The 20,135-nt window shown below is 64.1% G+C and overlaps 2 protein-coding genes across 2 annotated transcripts in view; both read right to left on the bottom strand.

Moving 5' to 3' along the window:
- Positions 1-114: 114 nt before the first annotated feature.
- MTSS2 (MTSS I-BAR domain containing 2) lies at positions 115-12,055 on the bottom strand. Its single transcript, XM_040615609.1, is given in 16 exon segments — positions 115-1,170; positions 2,173-2,338; positions 2,436-2,612; positions 2,929-3,003; positions 3,630-3,656; positions 3,658-3,841; positions 4,354-4,451; positions 4,534-4,641; positions 4,722-4,879; positions 5,322-5,330; positions 5,596-5,670; positions 5,760-5,851; positions 6,006-6,090; positions 7,949-8,022; positions 8,123-8,184; positions 11,909-12,055. Coding segments are annotated over 16 exon segments (2,232 nt in total). The 5' UTR covers positions 11,978-12,055; the 3' UTR covers positions 115-397.
- A 1,880-nt stretch (positions 12,056-13,935) lies between these two features.
- The window catches only part of VAC14 (VAC14 component of PIKFYVE complex), a 64,093-nt gene continuing 57,893 nt past the window's right edge, over positions 13,936-20,135 (bottom strand). The window contains exons 15-19 of the mRNA XM_040615271.1: positions 19,815-19,989; positions 18,983-19,101; positions 18,062-18,141; positions 16,319-16,469; positions 13,936-14,813 (exon numbers count right to left, since the gene is read on the bottom strand). Of these exons, the coding sequence (XP_040471205.1) occupies positions 14,651-14,813; positions 16,319-16,469; positions 18,062-18,141; positions 18,983-19,101; positions 19,815-19,989 (688 nt within the window). The 3' untranslated portion in view covers positions 13,936-14,650. The remainder of the gene's footprint in view (positions 14,814-16,318; positions 16,470-18,061; positions 18,142-18,982; positions 19,102-19,814; positions 19,990-20,135) is intronic.

Raw genomic sequence — 20,135 nt, forward strand, 5'->3', positions numbered from 1 at the left:
GGAGAAAGAGAAAGGAGAAAGGAGAGGAAGAAGAGCAAAAGAAAAAGAGAAAAAGAGAAAAAGAGAAAAAAGGGAGAGGAAAAGGAAAGGAAAGAAGAAAAGAAGGAGAAGAAAAGAGGAAAAGGAAAAGAAAAAGGAGAAGAAATGAAGAGAAGAAAAAGGAAAAAGGGAAAAGAAAAAACAAGAAAAGAGGAGAGAAAGAGCCAAAGGGAGAACCAGTGAAGGCAAGACGTAAGGCAAGGGCTGGAGGGGGGGAGACAGAGGAGCAGAAAGCGGGGGGCAGTGAGGGAGGGGCAGGGGCAGCGGGTGCCGGCGGGGGGGTCCCGGGGAGGTGCAGCGGGTGCCTCCGGCGGGTCCATCGGCCACGGTAGGCGCATCCCCGCTGGCCGGGGCATCATCACGATATCCGCGGGGCCGACCTGTCGTTGGTGACGGTCCTGCGCAGGCGCACCCCGCGCCGGATGGCCACCAGCATGTCTTCGGCCGGGGGGTCCATGGAGGCCGCCGGGGGGGGCGCGGGGGTCTCCTCGCCGGGCCCAGGCCCCGCGAGGGCGGTGGGGAAGGGGAACTGGCCCTCCCCCAGGGCGTGGGCGCTGGCCACCAGCTCACCGATCTTCTCCACCAGGCTGTGCCGGTTGGCGGCCAGCTGTTGGTCCTCCTCTTCCTCAGCGGAGAGGTGCTGGCCGGCCCCGGGGTAGACGGAGATCTCCATGGCACCGCCGCCCCAGGCCGTGTTGGGAAGGCTCAGCCGCTTGGGCGAAGCTTTGGCAAAATCCAGAGGGTTCGGTGAGGCGTCATCGGCGTAGAAGACGCACTCTTCGCTGCCCACCCGCGTGGGGCCGGTGTAGCTGGGGGAGTCGGGCACCGTGGGGGTCTTCACGGGGACGATGGGGGGTCGGATGGGGATGGGGCCGGCGTTGGAGAGGGTACGGCGGACCGAGGGTTTGGTGGAGGGTGTGCGGCGGATGGTGGCCACCCCCGGAGTGGTGCCGGCTGGTAGGTTGGTGCCGGTGGGCAGCCCGGCAGTGGAGGCAGGACGCTTGGTCTGGATCATCCGCCGGTAGTTCTGGGCAATGTTGCTGTTGCGCGGGATGGTGGAGGACTTGTCAAAGTCGCTCTGGGGGTCACACTCCACATCGCCATTCACCGAGTAGCAGTCGTAGTCAGAGCCTGGGGAAGGGGCAGCACGGTCAGCGTGGCTGGGGGGCGGCCCAGTTGGCACTGGCAAACCCAACCGCCACCTCCCCAGTGCAATCGCAGCCCCGACCACCACTGTCGCAGTGCAACCACAACCAAATTCACCCACCGTGACTGCAACACAATCACTACCGGCCCCCACCACTGCCGGCACCACGTGCTCACCATCAAACCCAACCATCACCATCGCAAGGTAACCACAAACACCCCCACCATCACCACCGCGGGACAGCCACAACCATCCCAACCGTCACACTGGGATCACAACCAAACCCAACCGTCACCATCACAACACGATCACATCCAGCCCCTGTCATTGCCATCACAACATGGTCACAACCAGACTCATCCACGCCCATCACAACTGGCCTCCACCATCACCACCACACGGTCATAGCCAAACCCAACCACCATTGTCACAACCGCCCTGATCACTGCCATCCCAACATGGTCACGGCCAACCTCCACCACCACCGTGTGCTCGCAAACAGCTCAGCCATCACCATGCCAACATGATCACAGCAAAACATGACTGTCCCCGTCGTTCCTTGATCTCCAGCCGCCACCTCTGTTGCCATCACCCACCATCTGCCACCACCCCCACCTGTCCCCAGTCACTGCACACAAACACCATTACAAACCATCACCACCCACACACCACTGTGGTGCTGCCTGCCACTGCACTGCCCCGCGCCACTGTAGCCATCAAGACCCAACCAACACCCAACAAACACCGAAAGAGCCAGGAAAACCCACAGTTACTGCGTGGCACAACACTTGTGCCACACACGGAACGACCAACACACCTTAAATCTCCACCCTACCAGCCCGTACGTGGTGGGACCACAGCCAGAGGCTACGACCCCCAGCGCACAGCCATGCCCCAGGACCACCAAAGCCTCTGCCGTCCCCTTCCCAGCTCTGGGTGCCATTCTGGGTGGCCCTGGGTGTCCCTCGCCGCCACAGGGCGGGTACCTTGGGAAGGGATGGTGTCCTCGGAGCAGGAGGGGGTGGTGGTCTGTGTGCTGTAGCCACTGGAGTACTGCAGCGAGTCCCGGCTGCTCTTCTGGTGCTCCAGGCTCAGCCCCCGTGTCAAGACCATGGCCAGGTCACTGGCAGCGGGGGACACCTCCTCCCCATGCTGTGGGGGCAAGGGGACACCGTCAGCACCCTGGTTTTTCTCTTGGGAGCCCCGCAAAAGCCCACCACCTCTGCGCAATCCCTGTCGGAACCAGTACCTTGGCGGCAATTGTAGCCGGTGACATCCGGGGCCTGGGAGCATCCTCGCTGCCGATGCTCGGGTACCCGCTGGCAGGCGAGCCCATCTCAGCTTCCCGCAGGTGCTCCACGCGGTCCTTGCGCCGCTGCAGGGTGGGGACCACCGGCTGGTCGTAGGGGCTGGCCTTGGACCAGTCCTGCAACATGCAAGCCACTGGGTGATGCTGGTGGCACCAGCACCGGGAGCCAAAAGAGGGGCAAGGGCAGGAGGGACGTGCCAGTGTCCCCCGAGCCACGGGTGCTGCCGCCCGGGATGCTCTGCCCGCTGGCAGGGCAGGATGGGGGGATCTGGGGGCTGAACCCCACAAGATGTGGGAGAAGCCACGTGTGAGACGCAACCCCAGTGGGATGGGGGACAGCACCGGGGAGGGGAGGAGAAGAGGAGGGAGCTGCTGACGAAGGCTTCACCTTTCCACCACCTGCCCGTGCTCCAGCAGCGGAGCAAGAACTAACCGAGGTGGGGGAGCTGCACTCGCTAACCGACTGGCAGGTTTCGGAGGCCTCCGAGGATGCCGAGCTGGAGGACTTCTGCCGTGCCGCGAGGCCAAGCCGTGAGCCAGAGGGGGAGAGAAGAAGCAGTTAGCACAGCCAGAGCCACGGCCCCGGGTTAGAGCAGCACCCACGGCTTCCCCAGCCAACACAGCATCCCCCGGCCGCAGATGCAGGAAGGCGAGCGGGATCTGACCCAGCACGGGGGCTGCAGAGCCGGGGAAGCACTGGCTGGGTGAAGCTGGGATGCTCAGCTGGGATGCTCAGCATCCTCGGCACTGGGGGGGATGCAGGGCAAAGGGGAAGCTTTGCTCAATGCTTCCCGGTGGGGGACTGGCACAAACTGGGTATTATGGGGCTGGGGTAATTGGGAAGCACCCTGTTCCCCTGGCATGATGGGGGGGATACCTGTACCCCATCCCTGGGGGGGTCACAGACGGGGTTTCTCTGCAGTGTGGCCCGTGCTGCTCCCAGGCAGGACAGACATCCCCAATATTCCCAATATTTATCTCTTGTAATGCCTACGCAGCTGGAAACACGCCTCAGGGTGGGTCACATCACCTCCACACGAGACCCTTGTGTTGCACCCAGCAGCACCCACCCATTCTACAGAAGGGGAAACTGAGGCATGGGGGTGGGTGGCATCGACCCCCCCCTCCCCATACCTGGCTGGTGATGTCCGAGGGCATGGGGGGAAGGCGGTTTGGAGTAAGCAGCATCCTGGGAGATGAAGCCGGAGTCGTGGGAGGATACGCTAGAGAGGCGGGTGGCGGCGGCGGGGGGCTGCGCCAGGCTGCGGTAGCGATAGGTGGAACTGGGTGAGCAGGTCTGAGCCCCGCCGGGCCATGCCATGCCACCCTTGGCACTGCTAACGCTGCTGGGGGGGCGCCGGGGGGCACGGGGACACGCCGGTGGGGAGGACAAAGGAAGGAAAAGAGAGTTTAAGACGGAGGTTCGGGGGTGGCGGGGTCTCCAGGCAGCAAGCCCAGCAACATGCCCCACACCCCAACCTGGGGAAACTGAGGCATGTGGTCCTCCCAGGGTGTCCCTTTCCATTCTGGGGCCCCCCAGTGGCAGGGGACAGGCTGGGGAACGTGGCAAAGGTGACACGTTTGCCCCCAGAACCTCCTGGCACGCTCACATTGTCCCCAAAACGGAGGGGATGGGGCATGTGCCAGGCACCAGTCCCACCCAATAGGTCCACCAGCCCCAACCCTGCACCCCTCCCCAGTGCACCCGGTTTCTCCCACATTACTGGGGACCAGTTGGCCATATGGACACGCATATCGTGAGCATCCCCAAGGGCCGTGAGCATCATTATCCTCCGTGGTTAACGAAGGGGCTGGATTTCCCGGAGGCGCCTAGGGGGGAGCCCCCCCCGCCCCATACCTGCACATGCTGGACTTGCGGGAGCTGGAGCTGCTGGGCGAGGATGGGGGGGTCTGGTAGGACCAGCTGTAGTCAGAGCCCTTCAGGTCCTTGATCACCTGCAGGAAAGATGGCGTCTAAGCCCCCCCTAAGATGCTCCCCCCTTCCTGTGCCCGCCCTCCCCCCCCCTCCCCCACTGACCTGCTCGCTGGCGGGGGGCAGCTTGTGGGGCTCGGCGGTGAGCACCACCAGGTCCTCGATGATGCCCTGCAGGTGGGTGATCTCTCCCAGCATGGTGAGCTCCCCGTTCTGCGGCCAGATGAGGGGGAGCATCAGCACCCATCGGGCAGCAGCAACCCCCCCGACCCCTGCCCGGCCCCGGCGCTCACCACCACGGGCTGCAGGAAGGTGATGAAGGTGCAGAAGCGGCCCCGCTCCTCGATGAGGGCTTTGCGGACCGCCTGCTTCTCCGTCTCCTCCAGCAGCAGGTACATGTCATTGACATCCTGCAGCGCGTTGTCCAGCTGGGGTTGCAGGTCCCCCTTCCCTGCAAGATGGGGTACCGTAAACGCCAGGCTCCCCCAACACCCCCCCAGTCTGCTGGGGGGGCCCATGGCCACCCCTCTGGCTGGGAGACATCGCCCCATCCTCACCACCCAGCGTGTGCCACGGGTCCCACCCCCCCCCGTGCCCGTATCCCAGGAGGGTCCCGGAGCACCCTCACCCCACAGCAGCCTTGGGGAGGGGGGTGTCCTCTGCCACCCTGTCCCTATCCCTGGCGCTTGGGTCCAGGGGACCTGCCGGAGTGCCCCCGTAGCAGGCCTGGCATCGCCACAGGACGTGGGGTGCAAGCTAAGCTAAGCTAAAAGCAGGGTGGGGGCACAGGGATGGACAGACGGACGGACAGACGGACTGAGGTGGCCCGGCCCCGGGGAGGGGAGCAGATGAGGAAGCAGAGGGGGCCGGGGGGGGGCCAGCAGTTCACTTACCAAGTAGCTCTACAGGAAGGATGTGGAGGGGAGGGAAGAGAGAAGGAGACAGAGAAAACGTGTGAAAAGAGGCCGAGGGCCGGGGCACACGCCCCCGCCTCCCCGCCACCCCCGGGCCGTGCCGGCACCCCCTTTCTGCAGGGGGGGCAGCGGGACCCCCTAGTGCCCACCCCCCCCGGCTGGCAGCCAGGGTGCCGCATCCGGGACGCCTGCCCTGGCTGGAGGTGCTACGGAGGGGCTGGCGGGGGTATCCCCCCCGGAAACTCCCCCTCACCTTTGCGAGCCTTTTTCTGGAGCTTGAGGGTGTCGGAGGATTTTTTCTTGATCTCGTGGCGGGCTCGCTTGTACTCTGGGGGCACAGAAGTGCTGTCAGGGGGGACCCCCCTACCACTGAGCAGCGCAGCCCCCCAGCACAGATCCAGCCCAGCGTGCCCCTACCTTTTGCGTGGTCCTTATCCAGCTGGTTGGCAGTTTTCTTCCAGTCCTCAATCCTGTCCTGCAAAGGGTTTATCAGGCTCTCCATGAGGGCGCTGGAGCAGGGAGAGAGAAGCAGAGAGCGTGGGGCAGCGCCAGTGCTGCGGGGGGTGGGGGAGCTGTGCTCCCCACCCCGGCCCAGCTGACATCCAGCACCTCCTGGAGCTGAGCCCGGCCAACTCGTGTCACTGATGCCCCAGGGCCACTTACTTGGTGAACTGCCGGAGCTTGGCCTCGATGCTGCGGTGCCGCATGCACATGCGGGTCAGCGCAGAGCCGATGTCCCTCGTGGCACCTGGGGGGGGGGGAAACACCACTGATGAGGGCCAGGGGACACTCCCACACTAGTCCCAATCCAGTTTGTATACTGGGAACAGGGTGGCTTGTAGCGGGAGTGACCAGTGTTGGCCTTTGGGGACACTTTGGGTTGGGGGTGACTTGCTTTTCCCTCCAATAAATCCACTAAATAAATAAATCAGCATCCGCCATCTAATAAATAAAGCACTGAACATCCCCTCCTGCGGCTTGGAAATGAGAAACCTGCTCCCGTTTTTTCCCAGTTTGTCTCAAATTCGGCGCGGGGAGGGGCGGGGAGGGAAGGGAGGGGGTGCTGTACCGAGCAGCCAGGCGGGGACCGAGCAGCCAGCCGGGAGAAACGGGGACCGGCTCCCGTGCCCAGCTCAGTGCCAGGCAGCGTGTGTCCCTCACCTCCAGGCACGACCCCAGCCCAGGAGGGGCTCCGAGCTCCGGGGGGGCACTTCCCAGCAACAGAAAGCCGGAGCGGCCCTTCTGGGCGAAACCGCTGTTCACTCTGAAGCCTAAGGACGGCCACACGGTGGCAGTGCTGCTGGCGAGCGCCGGGAGCGCAGCAGCCCCAAACCCCGGAGTGCAAGCGGGAGAGCCGGGAGGGCCGCTCTGCCTTTCCCTCCCCTAGAAAGCCTCCAGAGACACCTCCCGCCCTCTGCAGGAGTTTTGGGCACCCCCCAGCGCTGTGGAAATGGGGGAGCCCACAGGCCTTCTCCTCTGGGGCGGGGGTATTCTCCTAATCCGGCTCCTAATGCTCTTATCCCAGCCTCTGCTGCTCCTAATCCGATTTCCCCACGCACTCACGCACTGCGTGCGAAGCCGCCAGCCAGCCCCCACCCAGCGCCCTGCCTCAGTTTCCCCACCCTGCTGCTCTGCCTCCCCACCCCCCCAGAAAACACCAGCCGGGATGTCCGGTGGTGTCCCCGAGATGCCGCTGCCCAGCACAGCACTGATGGCCCCTGCGATGACTCCTGTCACGCCAGCCCCCCGCTGCATCCCCGCTTTGGTGCCCGGGCTGGAGGGGAGCCGGGGGAGCCCTAATCCCCCCGGTGCACTGGGCTAGTGGGTTTGGAGGCAAAGCTGATCCCGGCTCAAGCTGCCGCCGCCTCCTCCTCCTCCTCCCTGCACAGCTCCAGATGGCCTGGATGCCGCCAGTCTGCAAACCAGCCCGGGACCATCTGCTTGGCAGAAGCCGAGCGGTGGGAAGCGGCTCCTCGTTGCCAACGGGCACCCAGCGAGGGTCCAGGGGTCCGGCCCCAGACCCCACAGCAACAGGGGTCCCACCTGCAGCCTCAGCTCTCCCCACCACCCTGATGTGTCGGGGGTCATCCCTGAAGCAGTCAAGCGTGGGCTCCTGCATCTCCCGTCTAATTCCCCTTCCCCGGAGCTCCCCAGGCAGCCGGGACCCCCTGGGCCCCTCCCAGGCGGGTGCAGGGGACAAGGGGCACCGGGAGGTGGCTCAGCCCCAGATCTGGGTGCATCCTGGGGGGCAGAGGTGGGTGCGGGGGACCACGGCATGGGGCTGTGCTACCCCGAATCTCCCCGCGAGCAAGCCAGCCCCATGAGAAGCTGTGGCTAAGCACCCACGGGTGGCGAGGAGCAGCACCCACATGGGTGCCCCCCCTCACCCACTCCCCAGCCCCAGCTGCCCCCGCATCGTTCCAATCCTGCTTCCCAGGGGAAGCTCCACAGGGGACAGGTTGGACATGTCTCCACGCGTGGTGGAGCTGCTGCTTGGAGCCCACTCCAGCTGCGTGGACAGGGGACACCCCACAGGGGACACTGGCCACCTGTCCCCTTCTCTGGCCCAGCTCGGGGCACCCACCCCTGGGTGGGGAGGACCCTACCTCGTGTGTTGGTGGCCATGTCGGCCACTTTCTGGAAGGCATCCAGGAAGGCAACTGCGGCCAGCACCGTGGTCCTGGGGTGAGAGAGCGAGGGGGGAGCTCAGCGGGTGCTGGGCGCCCCAGGATGTGCCCACGGGGGGTGGCGGTGTCCCCTGTCACCCCCCTGCCACTCACCTGAGCTGGGAGTGCAGCTTGGTGGCCTTCGAGTTGAAATCCTCCCAGATGGGGTAGGAGCTCTGCAAGGAGGGAAGGGGACAGTGAGAACTGGAGCCCCTCGCCCGCCTGCACCCCCTCCTCGTGCAGGTCACATCCCCCCTTCAGCGCTACAGAGGGATGGGGCAGCTGGGTGGCCTGCCTGGCTAGGTGTGGCTTCTCTGATGGCTAATAAAGGCTGAGCACAACCCTTTTTCCCTCCTGGGTTTTTCCCTTTCCAGTCTGGCCACACAACCTCGTAGACCATGGAGACCTCAGGATTTTGGGTGATCTCTTCCTCCAAGGGGTAAAGGCAGCTTACGGACTTGGAAATTTGAGGGGAGGAAAGGAGCTGGTGCACAGGCAAGCTCCGAGACCCTGGCCAGCAGCAGAGCAGAGCCCCCCCAGCACCTGCGCCATCCCCCAGTGCAGCGATGGCCCCACAAACTCCAGCCCCACAGCGGGCAGCTCCAGTCCCTGGCTGGGGGCAGAAGGGGAGGTCTGGGGTCCCCCCCAGCCCTGAATGGGGCAGTTGTGTGGGGACAGGGACAGGTCACAGGTGGTAGGGAGGCCATCCCAGTGCCATCCCGGTGAGGCCACCTGGGTGCCATCCTGATGCCATCCCCGTGAGGCCATCCCAGCAAGACCAGTCCCAGTGCCCTTGTGGTGAGGCCATCCCAATGCTGTCCCAGTGCCACTGTCCCAACAATGCCATCTCAGTGCTGTCCCAGTGAGGCCAGTCCCAGCAAGACCAGTCCCAGCAGTATCTCGGAGACGCCAGTCCCAGTAAGACTGTGCTGGTGCCATCCCAGCAAGGCCAGTCCCAGTAACGCCAGCTCCACTGCCATCCCAGCAAGGCCAGTCCTGGTGCCATTCCAGCAAGGCTAATCCTGGTGCCACCATATGGTGGAAGCCATCCCAGTGTCACCATCCCCAGCAAGGCCAGTCAGCGTTGTCCTGGTGAGGTTAATCCTGGTGCCATCTTGGTGAGGCGATCCCAGTGCCAGCAGGGCACAGCTAGTCCCGGTGCCACCATCCCAGTGAGACCATCCTGATGACATCCCAGTGAGGCTGGTCCCAGTGCCACCATCCCAGAAAAGCCATCCCAGTGAGGCCAGTCCTGGTGCCACCATCCTGACAAGACCATGCCGGTGCTGCCATCCTAGTGAGATCAGTCCTGGTGCCGTCATCCTAGTGACACCACCCTGGTGCCACCATCCGATGGCAGTGCCTGGGACTTGCAAACCTCCCTGGGGTGCCCACCAGGCTGGGACACAGGCACCAGAGCTGGATTTGCAGGATGTGGGTCATCACACATCCCTGTGAGCCTGGCCTGGTGGCACCTCTGGGGACAGGGTTTGCACTGAGGGAGTGTGGGACCAGCCCAGCGCTGGTGTTTGGGGACCGTGAAAGCCCCAATTTCCTCATGAGTTGGCAAAGAAGGAATCTGAGGATGCCACTTCACGTGCCACTTGTGGCAGTGCCCTGGCTCACGGCTGTGAGTCCCCAGGGACTGCCAGTGCTGGAAGGCAGGACCACTGTCCCAGGGCCACCTTCCCCTGGCCAGCCCAGGCAGGGCGAGCGGAGGCTCCCCCCTAAAGAGGGGGCAGGTCATGATGCCCCCATCCCCCTGCAATGCCAGGCAGCAGGGGGATGGGGGTGAGGACAATGGGGACAAGGACATGCCAAGGTCACCCAGGGACGCTGAGTGTGATGGAAGGGAGGAATGAAGCCGGCTCAGGGACATCACCAGCTTGGGGACAGCCACGAGGCCTCACTGCCCGAGTCCTCTCCAGTGCAGGCTGAGAGGTGCTGATGACAAAGCCACCCACCACCAAAACCAGGTCCCTTTGCCCCCGAGCCCAGCACAGGGGTCCGGCCGTGGCACCCTGAGCACACCGCTGCCGTTCAATGCCATCCACTCTTTGGGGAGGGGGCTGTTATTCCCTGTCCCCCAGCGCCCACACCGGGACGCCCACGTGGCTGGGAGGTGGGGGACGATGCACCCTTAGGGGCCACCAGCGCCGTGCAGGATAGGAGCCAAGCCTAAGCTGTAGCGTAGTGGGGTTTTTTTTCTTCTTTTTCATTATTTTTCTTTTATCTTTCCCACCCACAAATGGCGTGAAAATGCATCCAGCCTGGTTTCCTCGGGCACGCCGGTGCGTGATGGTGAGGGGCTCCCGGCCCAGCCACATCCCGGTGGGGCTGGGCACATCGCTGTGTGGCCACGCTGGCACCAGCCGGGGAGGTGATGGCTCCAGGCTGGCTCATCCCCTCCGCAGCCGCAGCAGGGGAACGGGGAAACTGAGGCACGGGCAGCCCCCACCTCCACCCTGGGGGTTTGGGACTTACTCCAGCTGCCAGGCGGGGGTGGCTGGGGTGAAGGCATCTGGGGGGGCCGATCACCCCGGCACCCTTCCCTGCCAGCCCTGGCCCCCACCGCCCCGAGGCTGGTGCCTGGGGAGAGCCGGGATTTTCTCCCTCCAGGGCTTTTCTCCCAGCCCCGAGCCAGAGTCCGGCCCTGCAGAGCCACCACTGCCCCTCGAAGGGGTTAATCTCCTTCTCAGCAAGGCTTTTATTTTTTTTTTATCCCCCCCCCCCTCCTGCTTTGGCAATGACAGCATTGTCTGGACTGGGCTGCAGCAAGAAGAGAGGAAGAGGAGGAGGAGGAGGAGGAGGAGGAGGAGGAGAAGGAGGAGGAGGAGGAGGAGGAGGAGGAAGAGAGCTTTTGCCTCCCAAAACCGACTGGGGCTAAATCCCAATGCTGGGGCTGGCAGCGGGAATTTCACCCCCCCAAGATGAAGAAAGCCGGCTGGTACCCTCCTCCCCGCTCAGCCCCCAGGCAAAAATCCCCCCCCCCAGCATTTTCATTTTCATTTTTAAATGAAAATAAACAAAAAAAGAGGGTTTTGTTTAAAACACGGCCCCATCCTGCTCCCAGGGAGGGTGGGAGGCGATGTCCTCTCCCCGGATGGGAGATGGGATGGAGGAGCCAGGGGACCTTTTTGTTCCATTGGTGCAACCCCCAGCGGGCCAGCAGAAAGCCCGGCCGGGAGCGGAGGGTGGCGGGGGCAACGCGGTGCCCGCAGCGGGCGGTGATGCTCAGTGTGGGGCACTGGCACTCGCCGTGGGGCTGCGACACCCGGGGATGGATACAGGGCTGATGGGGGGCTGCGATACCCGATGTAGGGCTGCGATACCTGACACGGGGCTGCGATACCTGGTGACGGGTACCGGGCTGATGTGGGGCTGCGATCCCCAGCACGGGGTCCAATGCCCAGTGCAGGGCCTTGATGCCCAATATGAGGCTGATGCGGGGCTCCGGCACCCCGTGCCAGGCTCCGACACCCGATGTGGGGCTCTGATACCTGATACAGGGTTGATGGGGGGCTGCGATACCTGGGGATGGATACAGGGCTGACGGGGGGCTGTGATACCCGACGTGGGGCTGCGATACCCGGTGATGGGTAACAGGGCTGATGGGGGGCTGCGATACCCGATGTGGGGCTGTGATACCTGACGATGGGTAACAAGGCTGATGGGGGGCTGCGACCCCCCGCACGGACCCCGATGCCCGGTATGGGGCTGGTGTGGGGCTGCAGCACCCGGTGCCAGACCCCGGCACCCGGCTCGGGGTCGCGATACCCGGCTCGGGGCCGGACAGCGGAGCCTCGGTGCCCACGGCGGGACCGGGGAGGGGGTGTCGGGGGAGGGGGGGGGGGCGCTGTCAGGGCAGCGGAACGGGGCGGCGTGGAGGGGGGGTCCTACCTTCATGTCGTTGATGATGGCTTGGAAGAGGCCGCCGAGGGCTCCGCACTCCTTCTCCGCCGTCTCCATCGCGGCGCTGCGGCAGCCCGGGCCGGGCGGCGCCGCCGGGGGAGGCCGCGGCGGCGGGCCAGGCTCAGCGGCGGGGGGGCGGGCGGCGCCGGGGCGGCGGGGGCGGCGGAGCGGCGGGGGGGGCCGGGCGGGGCTCGGCGCGGGGCATCGCCCCCCTCCCTCCCCGGGGGCTGAGCGGGACCCGCCGCCCCCCTGGGCCGCCCCCCCCCCTCGGGCGGCGGAGCGGAGCGCGGAGCGGAGCGGGATGCGGAGCGGGGGCGCGGGGAGCGGCGGCGGGGCGGAGCGGGGCGGACCCTGCGCGGCACATGCGCCGCCCGCCGCGGGGCCGCGGAGCGGGGGCTGGGGGGGGCGGTGAGGCGGGGGCGGGGGGGGGGGGCGGGGGGATGCTCGGGGGAAGCCCTGGGGGGAGCAGCGGGTGCCCGGAGGGTGCGTTGGGATGCCGGGGCCGGGGGAGTGCTCGGGTTGCTGCCGGGAGGGTCGGGGAGCAGCGCCAGGGATGCCCCGAGGGATGTTTGGGGACACGGGGTCCGGGGTGCAGCCCCGCTGGGGGGCTCTGCTCCCAGGGCAGCGGCGTATCCCCGAGGGATGCTCCTGGGGTGCTGGATGGGGAGAGGGAGAGCCCTGCGGTGTGCTTGGGGATGCTGGGGTAAGCATCGGGACCACCCAGGGATGCTGGGGGGCAGCCCCAGGTCCCTGGGGGGGTGCTGCCTCCAGGCCAGGGCTCTTCAGCCTCTCCCCAGGGCCTGTTTGACCCCCGCTGCCTTCCTCACCTGGGGAGGTACAGGCCTGGGTGTGCTGCAGGCACCCACCTTGGGGCGGGCTGAAGTTTAACACCCTCCAGGGCGGTTAGAGGGCAGCTCTGAAATGTCTGGGGGCACTCGGTTACCGGAGAGCCGCAGGGATGCGCAGACGGACCCTTTCCCGTAGCCATCCCGAGGCCCCATCCCCACCTCCTGGGATGTGGGGGCACCAGGCTGAGCCCCGACACACCTCGCTGCACCTCACAGTGAAGAGATGCTCCGTGGGGGCGAGGGGCTCAGCCTGAGCTGCCCATTCCCCCTCCCGCCCCAAAAGCAGCCCCGATCCCCCAGCAGCGATGATGCCCTGGCAGCACTGCGCTGCTCCGGCCGGCGCTGGTCAAGAGCCACCCATAAGGAAACGATTATGGCTCAGCGCTGCGGCAGCCGGCTGGAATTTCTCCCCATAAACCCCATCCCTCGGCATGGAAAGAGGCTGCTCAGCGGCGGGAGCCTGGCAGGAGCGATGGGCAGAGCCCCGGTGCCGGCAGCAGCCCTGGCCCACGCCGGCAGCGACGCAGCAGTGGTTGGGGACAGGCAACATGGACCCCTCCGGCACCCCGAGCGGTTGGCCGCCTTGGGAAGCCACCGCTTGCCCATCCTGAAGGGTTGGCTGTTAAAATTAACCTGCCGTGACAGGGTTTGGAAAGGCCTTTCCCGGGAATGACAGGAATGTCTTTATCCCGGCCAAAGCAGCGCTGGTGCGGGGCTGTTCAGGGAACCCGCTGCCAGAGCCTGGCTCTGCTGTAAACAGGCCAGAAGCCATAAAAACTCCACGAATTCCTCCAACCCCCCTTTCCCTGGGATCAGGTGAGGGCCAGGGACGCAATGGCAACCCCCCGAGCCATGGCAGCCCGGCACGCGCCGGCGGTGACGGGCCCTCGGCGCCGCGGGACAGGGCGAAGGCAGCGCTGGTGGCTGCTCGGGGCCAGGAAAATGCCTGTCACCGTGCTGTGGTTTTGTGACCGTGGCCTGGAAGAATCTCGGCGGTGGTTTTTTTTCCTGCTGGGAAGAGGATCAGGCGAGCCAACGTGGCAGGGCTGGGCCAGCCCAGGGCTTGGGGTTGAGCAAGATGCTCCATGCCATCCCCTGCCCTGGCTGGGTTTTTGGCTCCCCTTGGGACCAGATCCATGATGGGGAGCCCAGGTACCAGGAATGGGCTGCTCTGCATTGCTCGTTTATTTTGTCATGGGGAGCTCAACACAGGAACAAAGAGCTGAGCCTGGGGCTGGGTGCGATGGGGGTCTTTGCCACCCTCCGTGCCCCCCGGTGCTGGCTGTGCCACCGGGGGAGGGTGCGTGGGTGCAGGGAGGGGGCCAAGTGCTATGCACAGGAGCGCAAGTCCCCAGGTGAGATGCTGCTGGCAGCCTTCAGCATGGCCTCGGAGCCGGAGGGTGGAAGTCAGGGTGGCGAGAGGCGGCCAGCGGCCCCGCGTGCTTGTTTTCCAGGGCGGGAGGCCAGGGGTTGCTCCCGTCTTCCCTTCCCCTCCGTCTTCCCTTCCCCTCCGGTCCTGCTGGCAGGAGGCTGGGCGCTCAGCTGACAGTCACGGGGAAGGCATTAGCAAAGCAAAGGGGAGTTTCCTCACCCTATTGCAAGAGAAGACGAGGTGCTTTCTCCTGGCCCTCTCCTCCTGCAACCCTTCCCCACATTCCTGCATCGCTTGTGCGAGAAGCCAGGCACAGCCTGAGGTTCCCCCACCATCCACATGCACAACGGGGAGGAAAGCCAGCCCTGCACCGAGCGCTTGCCCATCTCCCTCTGCCATTAAACCCACCAGATCCTCCGGCGGCCAGCAACCGGTGTCCCTGTCCCCTGGTCCGTGTCCCCTGGTCCCTGCCCCAGCAACCGTGCACACCCGCGGCTGCTGCAGGGATGCTCAGAGGACCACCCGCCGGTCCAGCTGCTCTGCCCGCCCAGCTCGTTGGTGTCGCGCTTCCAGGTGCTTGTTTTGGACCTTCTCAAAGTGTTGCAGCAGTTCCGTGTAGTCGATGTTGGAGGCTGATGCCCTCTTGAAGCTGGTGCTTGGTTTGGTGCTGTCCCTGCGGGGGGGGAGCAGACAGTGAGGGCAGGAGGGGGCAGGAGAAGCCCGTACCCCGAGCATCTATCGCAAGCAGCACCAAGGGCTTGTCCTGAAGAAGCTGAGCCCAGGACATCCTAGAGATGCTGGTGCCCCATGAAACATCCCCAAAGACCCGTTTCCCTCCCCCAGAGGCATGAGATGGAGCCCAAGGGGTCCTGGGACAGGACAGAGGGGCAAGGGACATCTGCCTCAGCACCTTGGCCCCACAGGGGAGGTTTAACCCCTCTGGCACGGATGTTCCTCCTCTGTCCCAACCCACTCCAGCCAAAAGCAGTGAGACTGGGCAGAAAGAATGCCAGCATGTGCCTCAGATTCCCTGCCTGGTTTTATGAGCAAGCAAAAAATAACCTTGTGCAGTGGCACAGAGGGCTGGTGGCAGTGGGGACAGCTCAGGGAGCTCCCGTGAGCTCTCCCCATGCAAGGGAGGGGGACAATCAGCCACGGGATGCCCACTGGGGGACACGGGGGAGCCCATGGGAGGATGGCAGGCGGCTCTTGAGGCCCCAGTGTCCCGCTGGGGAGGGGGCAGCTGGGGCTGGCTTGTTATGAAAGCCGGCTTCGGTGTTTGAAGGAATGTAGGTCAGAGTTAATCAGATGCTCAGGCCGTCTGACAGCTCTGGTTGCTCGAAAAAACCCCGCTGCCGGGGCTAGAGGGGAGGAAAAAGGGGTGGAGAGAAGCACATGTAGCCCCCTCTCTGCCCCCCCCAATTAAAATCAGTGCCGGGTAGTGGGTACGAGCTCAGTGCCAGAGGCCAGGAGGGATAAAAGCCAGCCCAGGGGAGCGGTTAAAAGCCAAGGAGTGGTGGTGGTGAGGGGTTAATTCAGAAACCTGCCCATCTTGGGAGCTCTTCTTTTTGTTCCCAGGGCTTTGCAAAGGCAGACCCGGCTTTATCATCAATTCCCCCCTGCTCATTAGCCGAGGGCTGGACAGCAAATCCCACCACCGGCATCTAACGAGCCGGGCAGGCAGCACCCCTGGGCAGGGGGCACTAGGATTTAGGCTGGTCCCCAGGGAGATGCCGCACATCGCTGCTCCCCGAAGGTCAGGGGTGGGGATGGAGCAGCCAGCCCCAGGCGTGCATGGGTGACAGGGTCCTTTTGGGTGCTGTCATAGCTGTCCGGGCTGGTGGGGGGATGCTTTGGGAGCACCCCCGGGCTGTTGGGAGTCTCTCTCCATAAACCTCCTTCCCAGCTCTGCTCGTTTCCATAGCGACCCCACAAGTGAAATTTTCCATCCCGGATGCCAAATGCCTGTGGATGAGGCACAGCCCTCCCAGGGTTACCAAATATAGACACAAACCCCCCCAGCCAGGCTCCCGGCCACGGGGCAAGGAGCAGCCACGGCCGCAGAGGAGCCGAGGGGCGACGGGGCTGAGTCCGGGATCGTGGGGATGCTCAGCTGCAGCGGGGACGGCTGGCCTGGCCCCAGTCCCCATGCTGAGGGTCCGTCCCTGCAGCACTTACGTGGTCTGCATGAGCTCAGGGTTGGGCACGCACTGCAGGCGGTGGGAGAGGAGCTGGAAGGCGCTGCTCTGGGGCAGCAGCATCAGCAGGCCATAGAGAGCCTTGATCAGGTAGGGGTTGTTCTTCACATCCAGCAGCTGCAGGCGGAGATCTGCAAGAGGAGAGGAAGAGGATGGGGAGGCAGGTAAAATGCACTTCACCTCCAGCCCCAGCAGCAGGTTCTTCCCAACCCCTCTGAAGGTCCTAGGGAGGCTGTAAGCCTCTGTCAGCCGACCCGAGGGGCAGCTGCATGGCACCAGCAGCCTCTCCCTGTCCATTAACTCATCCATCTTTGTGTCCCACACAGGCCAGAAGCCCCTCTCCTCGCCACAGACCCCAGCTGGGGAAGGGGGCAGCGGCTCCCCAGTCTCCCAGCCCTGCTACCACTCATCCCTGAAACCGTCCACACCATCTGCCTGAGGACACATGTGCAACATGAGTTTGCTCCTCAGCTTCTGCAGAATTAGCAGAAATACTCCCCCGGAGCAGCACACGTCAGGAGGGCTGGGTAACACCTGCCCAGGGGCTCCCCAGAGCAGAAGGGATCCTCTCTGGCCAGCCCTGACGGTTACATGTGTTGGGCCTCAGCGTTGCTCACCAGAGGGGAAACCACCTTCCTGCTCCATCCCTCGTGGTGCTCATGGCTGAAAAGGTCTTCTGGAGCCCTACAGCCAACCGAGGTCACACGTGGGGCAGCCCAGGGGATCGGGTGAGAGGTCCCTGCTCCAGCATCTCACCCCCTGGTTGCCACTAGCACCTCTGGTGTCTCCCCGTGAAGGGAGCCATGCCCAGGGATGCTGCTCCGTGCCCAGGGATGGGGAGGGTGGGGAACCCTCAGGGAATAATTTGGGGGCTGTGGAAAACCGCCACAGACACAATGGTGCCTCACACAGTGGGAAGGTCACCCTCAGGGTGAGGCACAGGGTACCACGGGAGGGAGCATGACTGAGGCTCAGCCACATCTCTATAGCCCAGCTGCTCTAACCCTCTTCCCCCAGATATTCTCCAGCCCTGGACCTATAGAGGTCCCCCCCCAGAGTCCTTTCCAGGACATTTCCCAGCACCCTCAATGCCCAGCTCCACCTCCAGGGAGAAGGAGTCCAGGGGCAGCTGAATGCCATCACAAGAAATCCCCCACAGCCACAGGACACCCTGCCACATCCCCCTGCTCCCAGCACCAAGTCCCTGAGCCCCCAGCCACGCGCTGCCTGTGTTATCTCATAAGGGGGACCCACACTGCTGGGGCTGGGGGGGCAGATTTGGAGAAGCAGCTCTGGGTTTCCAGGGCTTCATTTTCAATTTCCAGAAAAAAACCCCACCTTTTTTCTTGTTAAACGCCCCAGCAGCATCCACAATGCCACCCTGTGTGTCCAAGGGTGGCACACATGGCTTCCCTCATCTGACACCCTACCCCCTGGAGATGCTCAGCGTGGTCCAGGCTCCCCCCATCCTTTTGGTGCCAGCACCACTCGCTCCCGTAACCTGTATCTGGGGGTCAAGCTGCCCACCCCGTGCTGCCAGCGCGCCCGTCCCCCGTGGGCAGCTCCAGTGCTGGGCAAACCTCCCGGCAAGAAGTCTCATAACTTCTGCTCTATTTATTCGTGTGGCGGCTGCTGCTTGCGATGGAGGAGCAGGGAGGGGGATGTGCCTGGGGTGGGGGAGCACCGCGTGCTGCCCCTTCCCCACACAGGTTTTCCTCCTTACATGTGAATATGGGGCACTCAATGAGCTGCACCAGCTTGTCCACCTCAGTGAGGAAATCCACCGTGACCTCCAGATCTCCACTGGATGCAGCCGTTAAGGATGTCACCTTGGAAAAGGGTGGCCCGGCAGCAGCAGATGGCTCGCCTGGGTGATGGCCGGCATGGACCGCAGCTCTGCCAAACTCTCCCTGCACCCACGGCTCCCGCGGGAAGTGAGCAGGCAGGGAACGGGCAGGGCTCGTCTGTGGGCAGGGCTGAAAGGTCTGCAGGGTGGCCAAGGGAGGGTGGAAGGAAACAGGACAAGCAGGCAGGGGTGGGGGAAGGGGCAGGCTGCCCCACCAGCCGGCAGCTTGCCCAGCCTGGTTGGTGATGCAAGGCAGGACACTGGGGCAGCACGGAGGCGATGCTGAGCGCTCCCGTCCCCCAGAAGAAACGCTGGTGCGTGCCGAGAAGGGAACCTGAGCGCGTTATTAAGCCTTGTCGTATGGAAAGCTGCTCAGGGAGGGTTGGGGTTTGCTGGCACATGAAAACAATCATTCTGCTGCAGGCAGATGGTGAGCTCACCGGGAAGCGTGCTGCGCTGGGCCCTGCCTGCTCCTCATCAGGCCAGGAGGCCAAAGCCTTGGTCTTCCTGGGAGGAAGAGGATGCTGAGGAGCCTCCCCTCCCAGGCACAGGAAGGTCAAGGCTCAGCCAGTGCACGCTTTCCTTTTTTTACACCACAAAAAAGAGGTCGACGCAAGGGGAAGGGAGCTGGCGCACACCCAGCACAGGCTGCCCTGCCCTCGCATCGCGGGGACGCCGCCCCGGTAATGATGGGCTGCAGGCAGGAGGCTGGGCTGGCCTGCAGGGTGACCTTGGTGGCCACAGAGGGACCAAGGGCCAGCCTGGCCACCAGCCTCGCAGAAAACCCCCAAAGGATACAATTTCTGGATGAGGTCGTAGGCATGCTTGTAGTTCTGGGTAAGGAAGCAGAGGGACACGGTTGTCACGGGGTTGTGACACCAGGACCGGTACAGGCAGCAGAAGAGGTTACGGCTTTCCTGGGGAAAGAGGGAGCCATTGGCGTCGGGTCACCAGTGGGAGCAAGGATGTGGCACGGAGAGCCCCAGGTCCCCAACACCAACCCGCTGGGCTGGCAAGTGCCACTGTGACACGAAGGGACATTTCTGGACCCACCAAGACCACCTGGCACTGGCATGAGCCCACCAGTCTCAGGAGATGGAGACCAGGTGGTTTTTAGGGTGGCAGTGTGATGGAGTGGCCCTCAGGGGTGCTGCAGGATGAAGGACCGGAGGATGGTGGCTGTCCCACCCAAGGGGACACCACTGCATTGCTGGCCTTCAGCCTGAGGAGGAGAAGTCTTCCTCCCTCTCCCTGCCTTGCTTGGACGTCGCTGATGCTGGTGGCAGCTGCTCGGCAAACCCTGCGGGTGCGTTTCTGGCAGGGACAGCTGAGGAACCGGTGGGCTCTGCTCCTGCCCCATGTCAGGGTGGAGGGAGAGAGGTGGCAGCTGCTCGAGGGCTTGGGGAACCTGTTCCCATGCTGGGGGAGAAGAGCAAGAGTTGGGCATGTCCTCCAAGACCCCTCAACTCCTGAAGAGTGGAGGAACGAAGGGGCCACCCTGGGCACCCAAGCTCCAGCCCTGGGACCTGCCAGGTGGGAAGCAGCAAGACACATCCCCACGTGGCTGCCAGGTCCCTGCCACCCCCATTATGTGCCCCTCAAGAGCTGAGTCTGCTCCTGCTGCCCGTACCGGGGTCTTCAGGTCCTTCAGTTGGTTCCTCAGCTGGAATAGCTCAGAGGACGTCAGCAGGATGGTGTTCAGGGTGTGGACCATGGTAGAGGCAAACTTGAGGTCCTCTTCCCGAAGCAGTATGTCTGCCATGGAGTGGAAGATGTTTTCTGCGTTCAGAAGTAGACAAAGCTGCCTGTGTATCACAGAGGAAAGAAACCAGGGGGGATGGATGGTTAATGAGTGCATCTGAGACCCTGACCCAAGCCAGCACATCACCTCCTTCCTCCAGAGGGGACCAAGGATGAGAGATACGGGTGCACCAGAGGTTGGGCAAGTACA

This window comes from Falco naumanni, chromosome 15 (genome assembly GCF_017639655.2).
Source record: "Falco naumanni isolate bFalNau1 chromosome 15, bFalNau1.pat, whole genome shotgun sequence".
NCBI lineage: Eukaryota > Metazoa > Chordata > Aves > Falconiformes > Falconidae > Falco > Falco naumanni.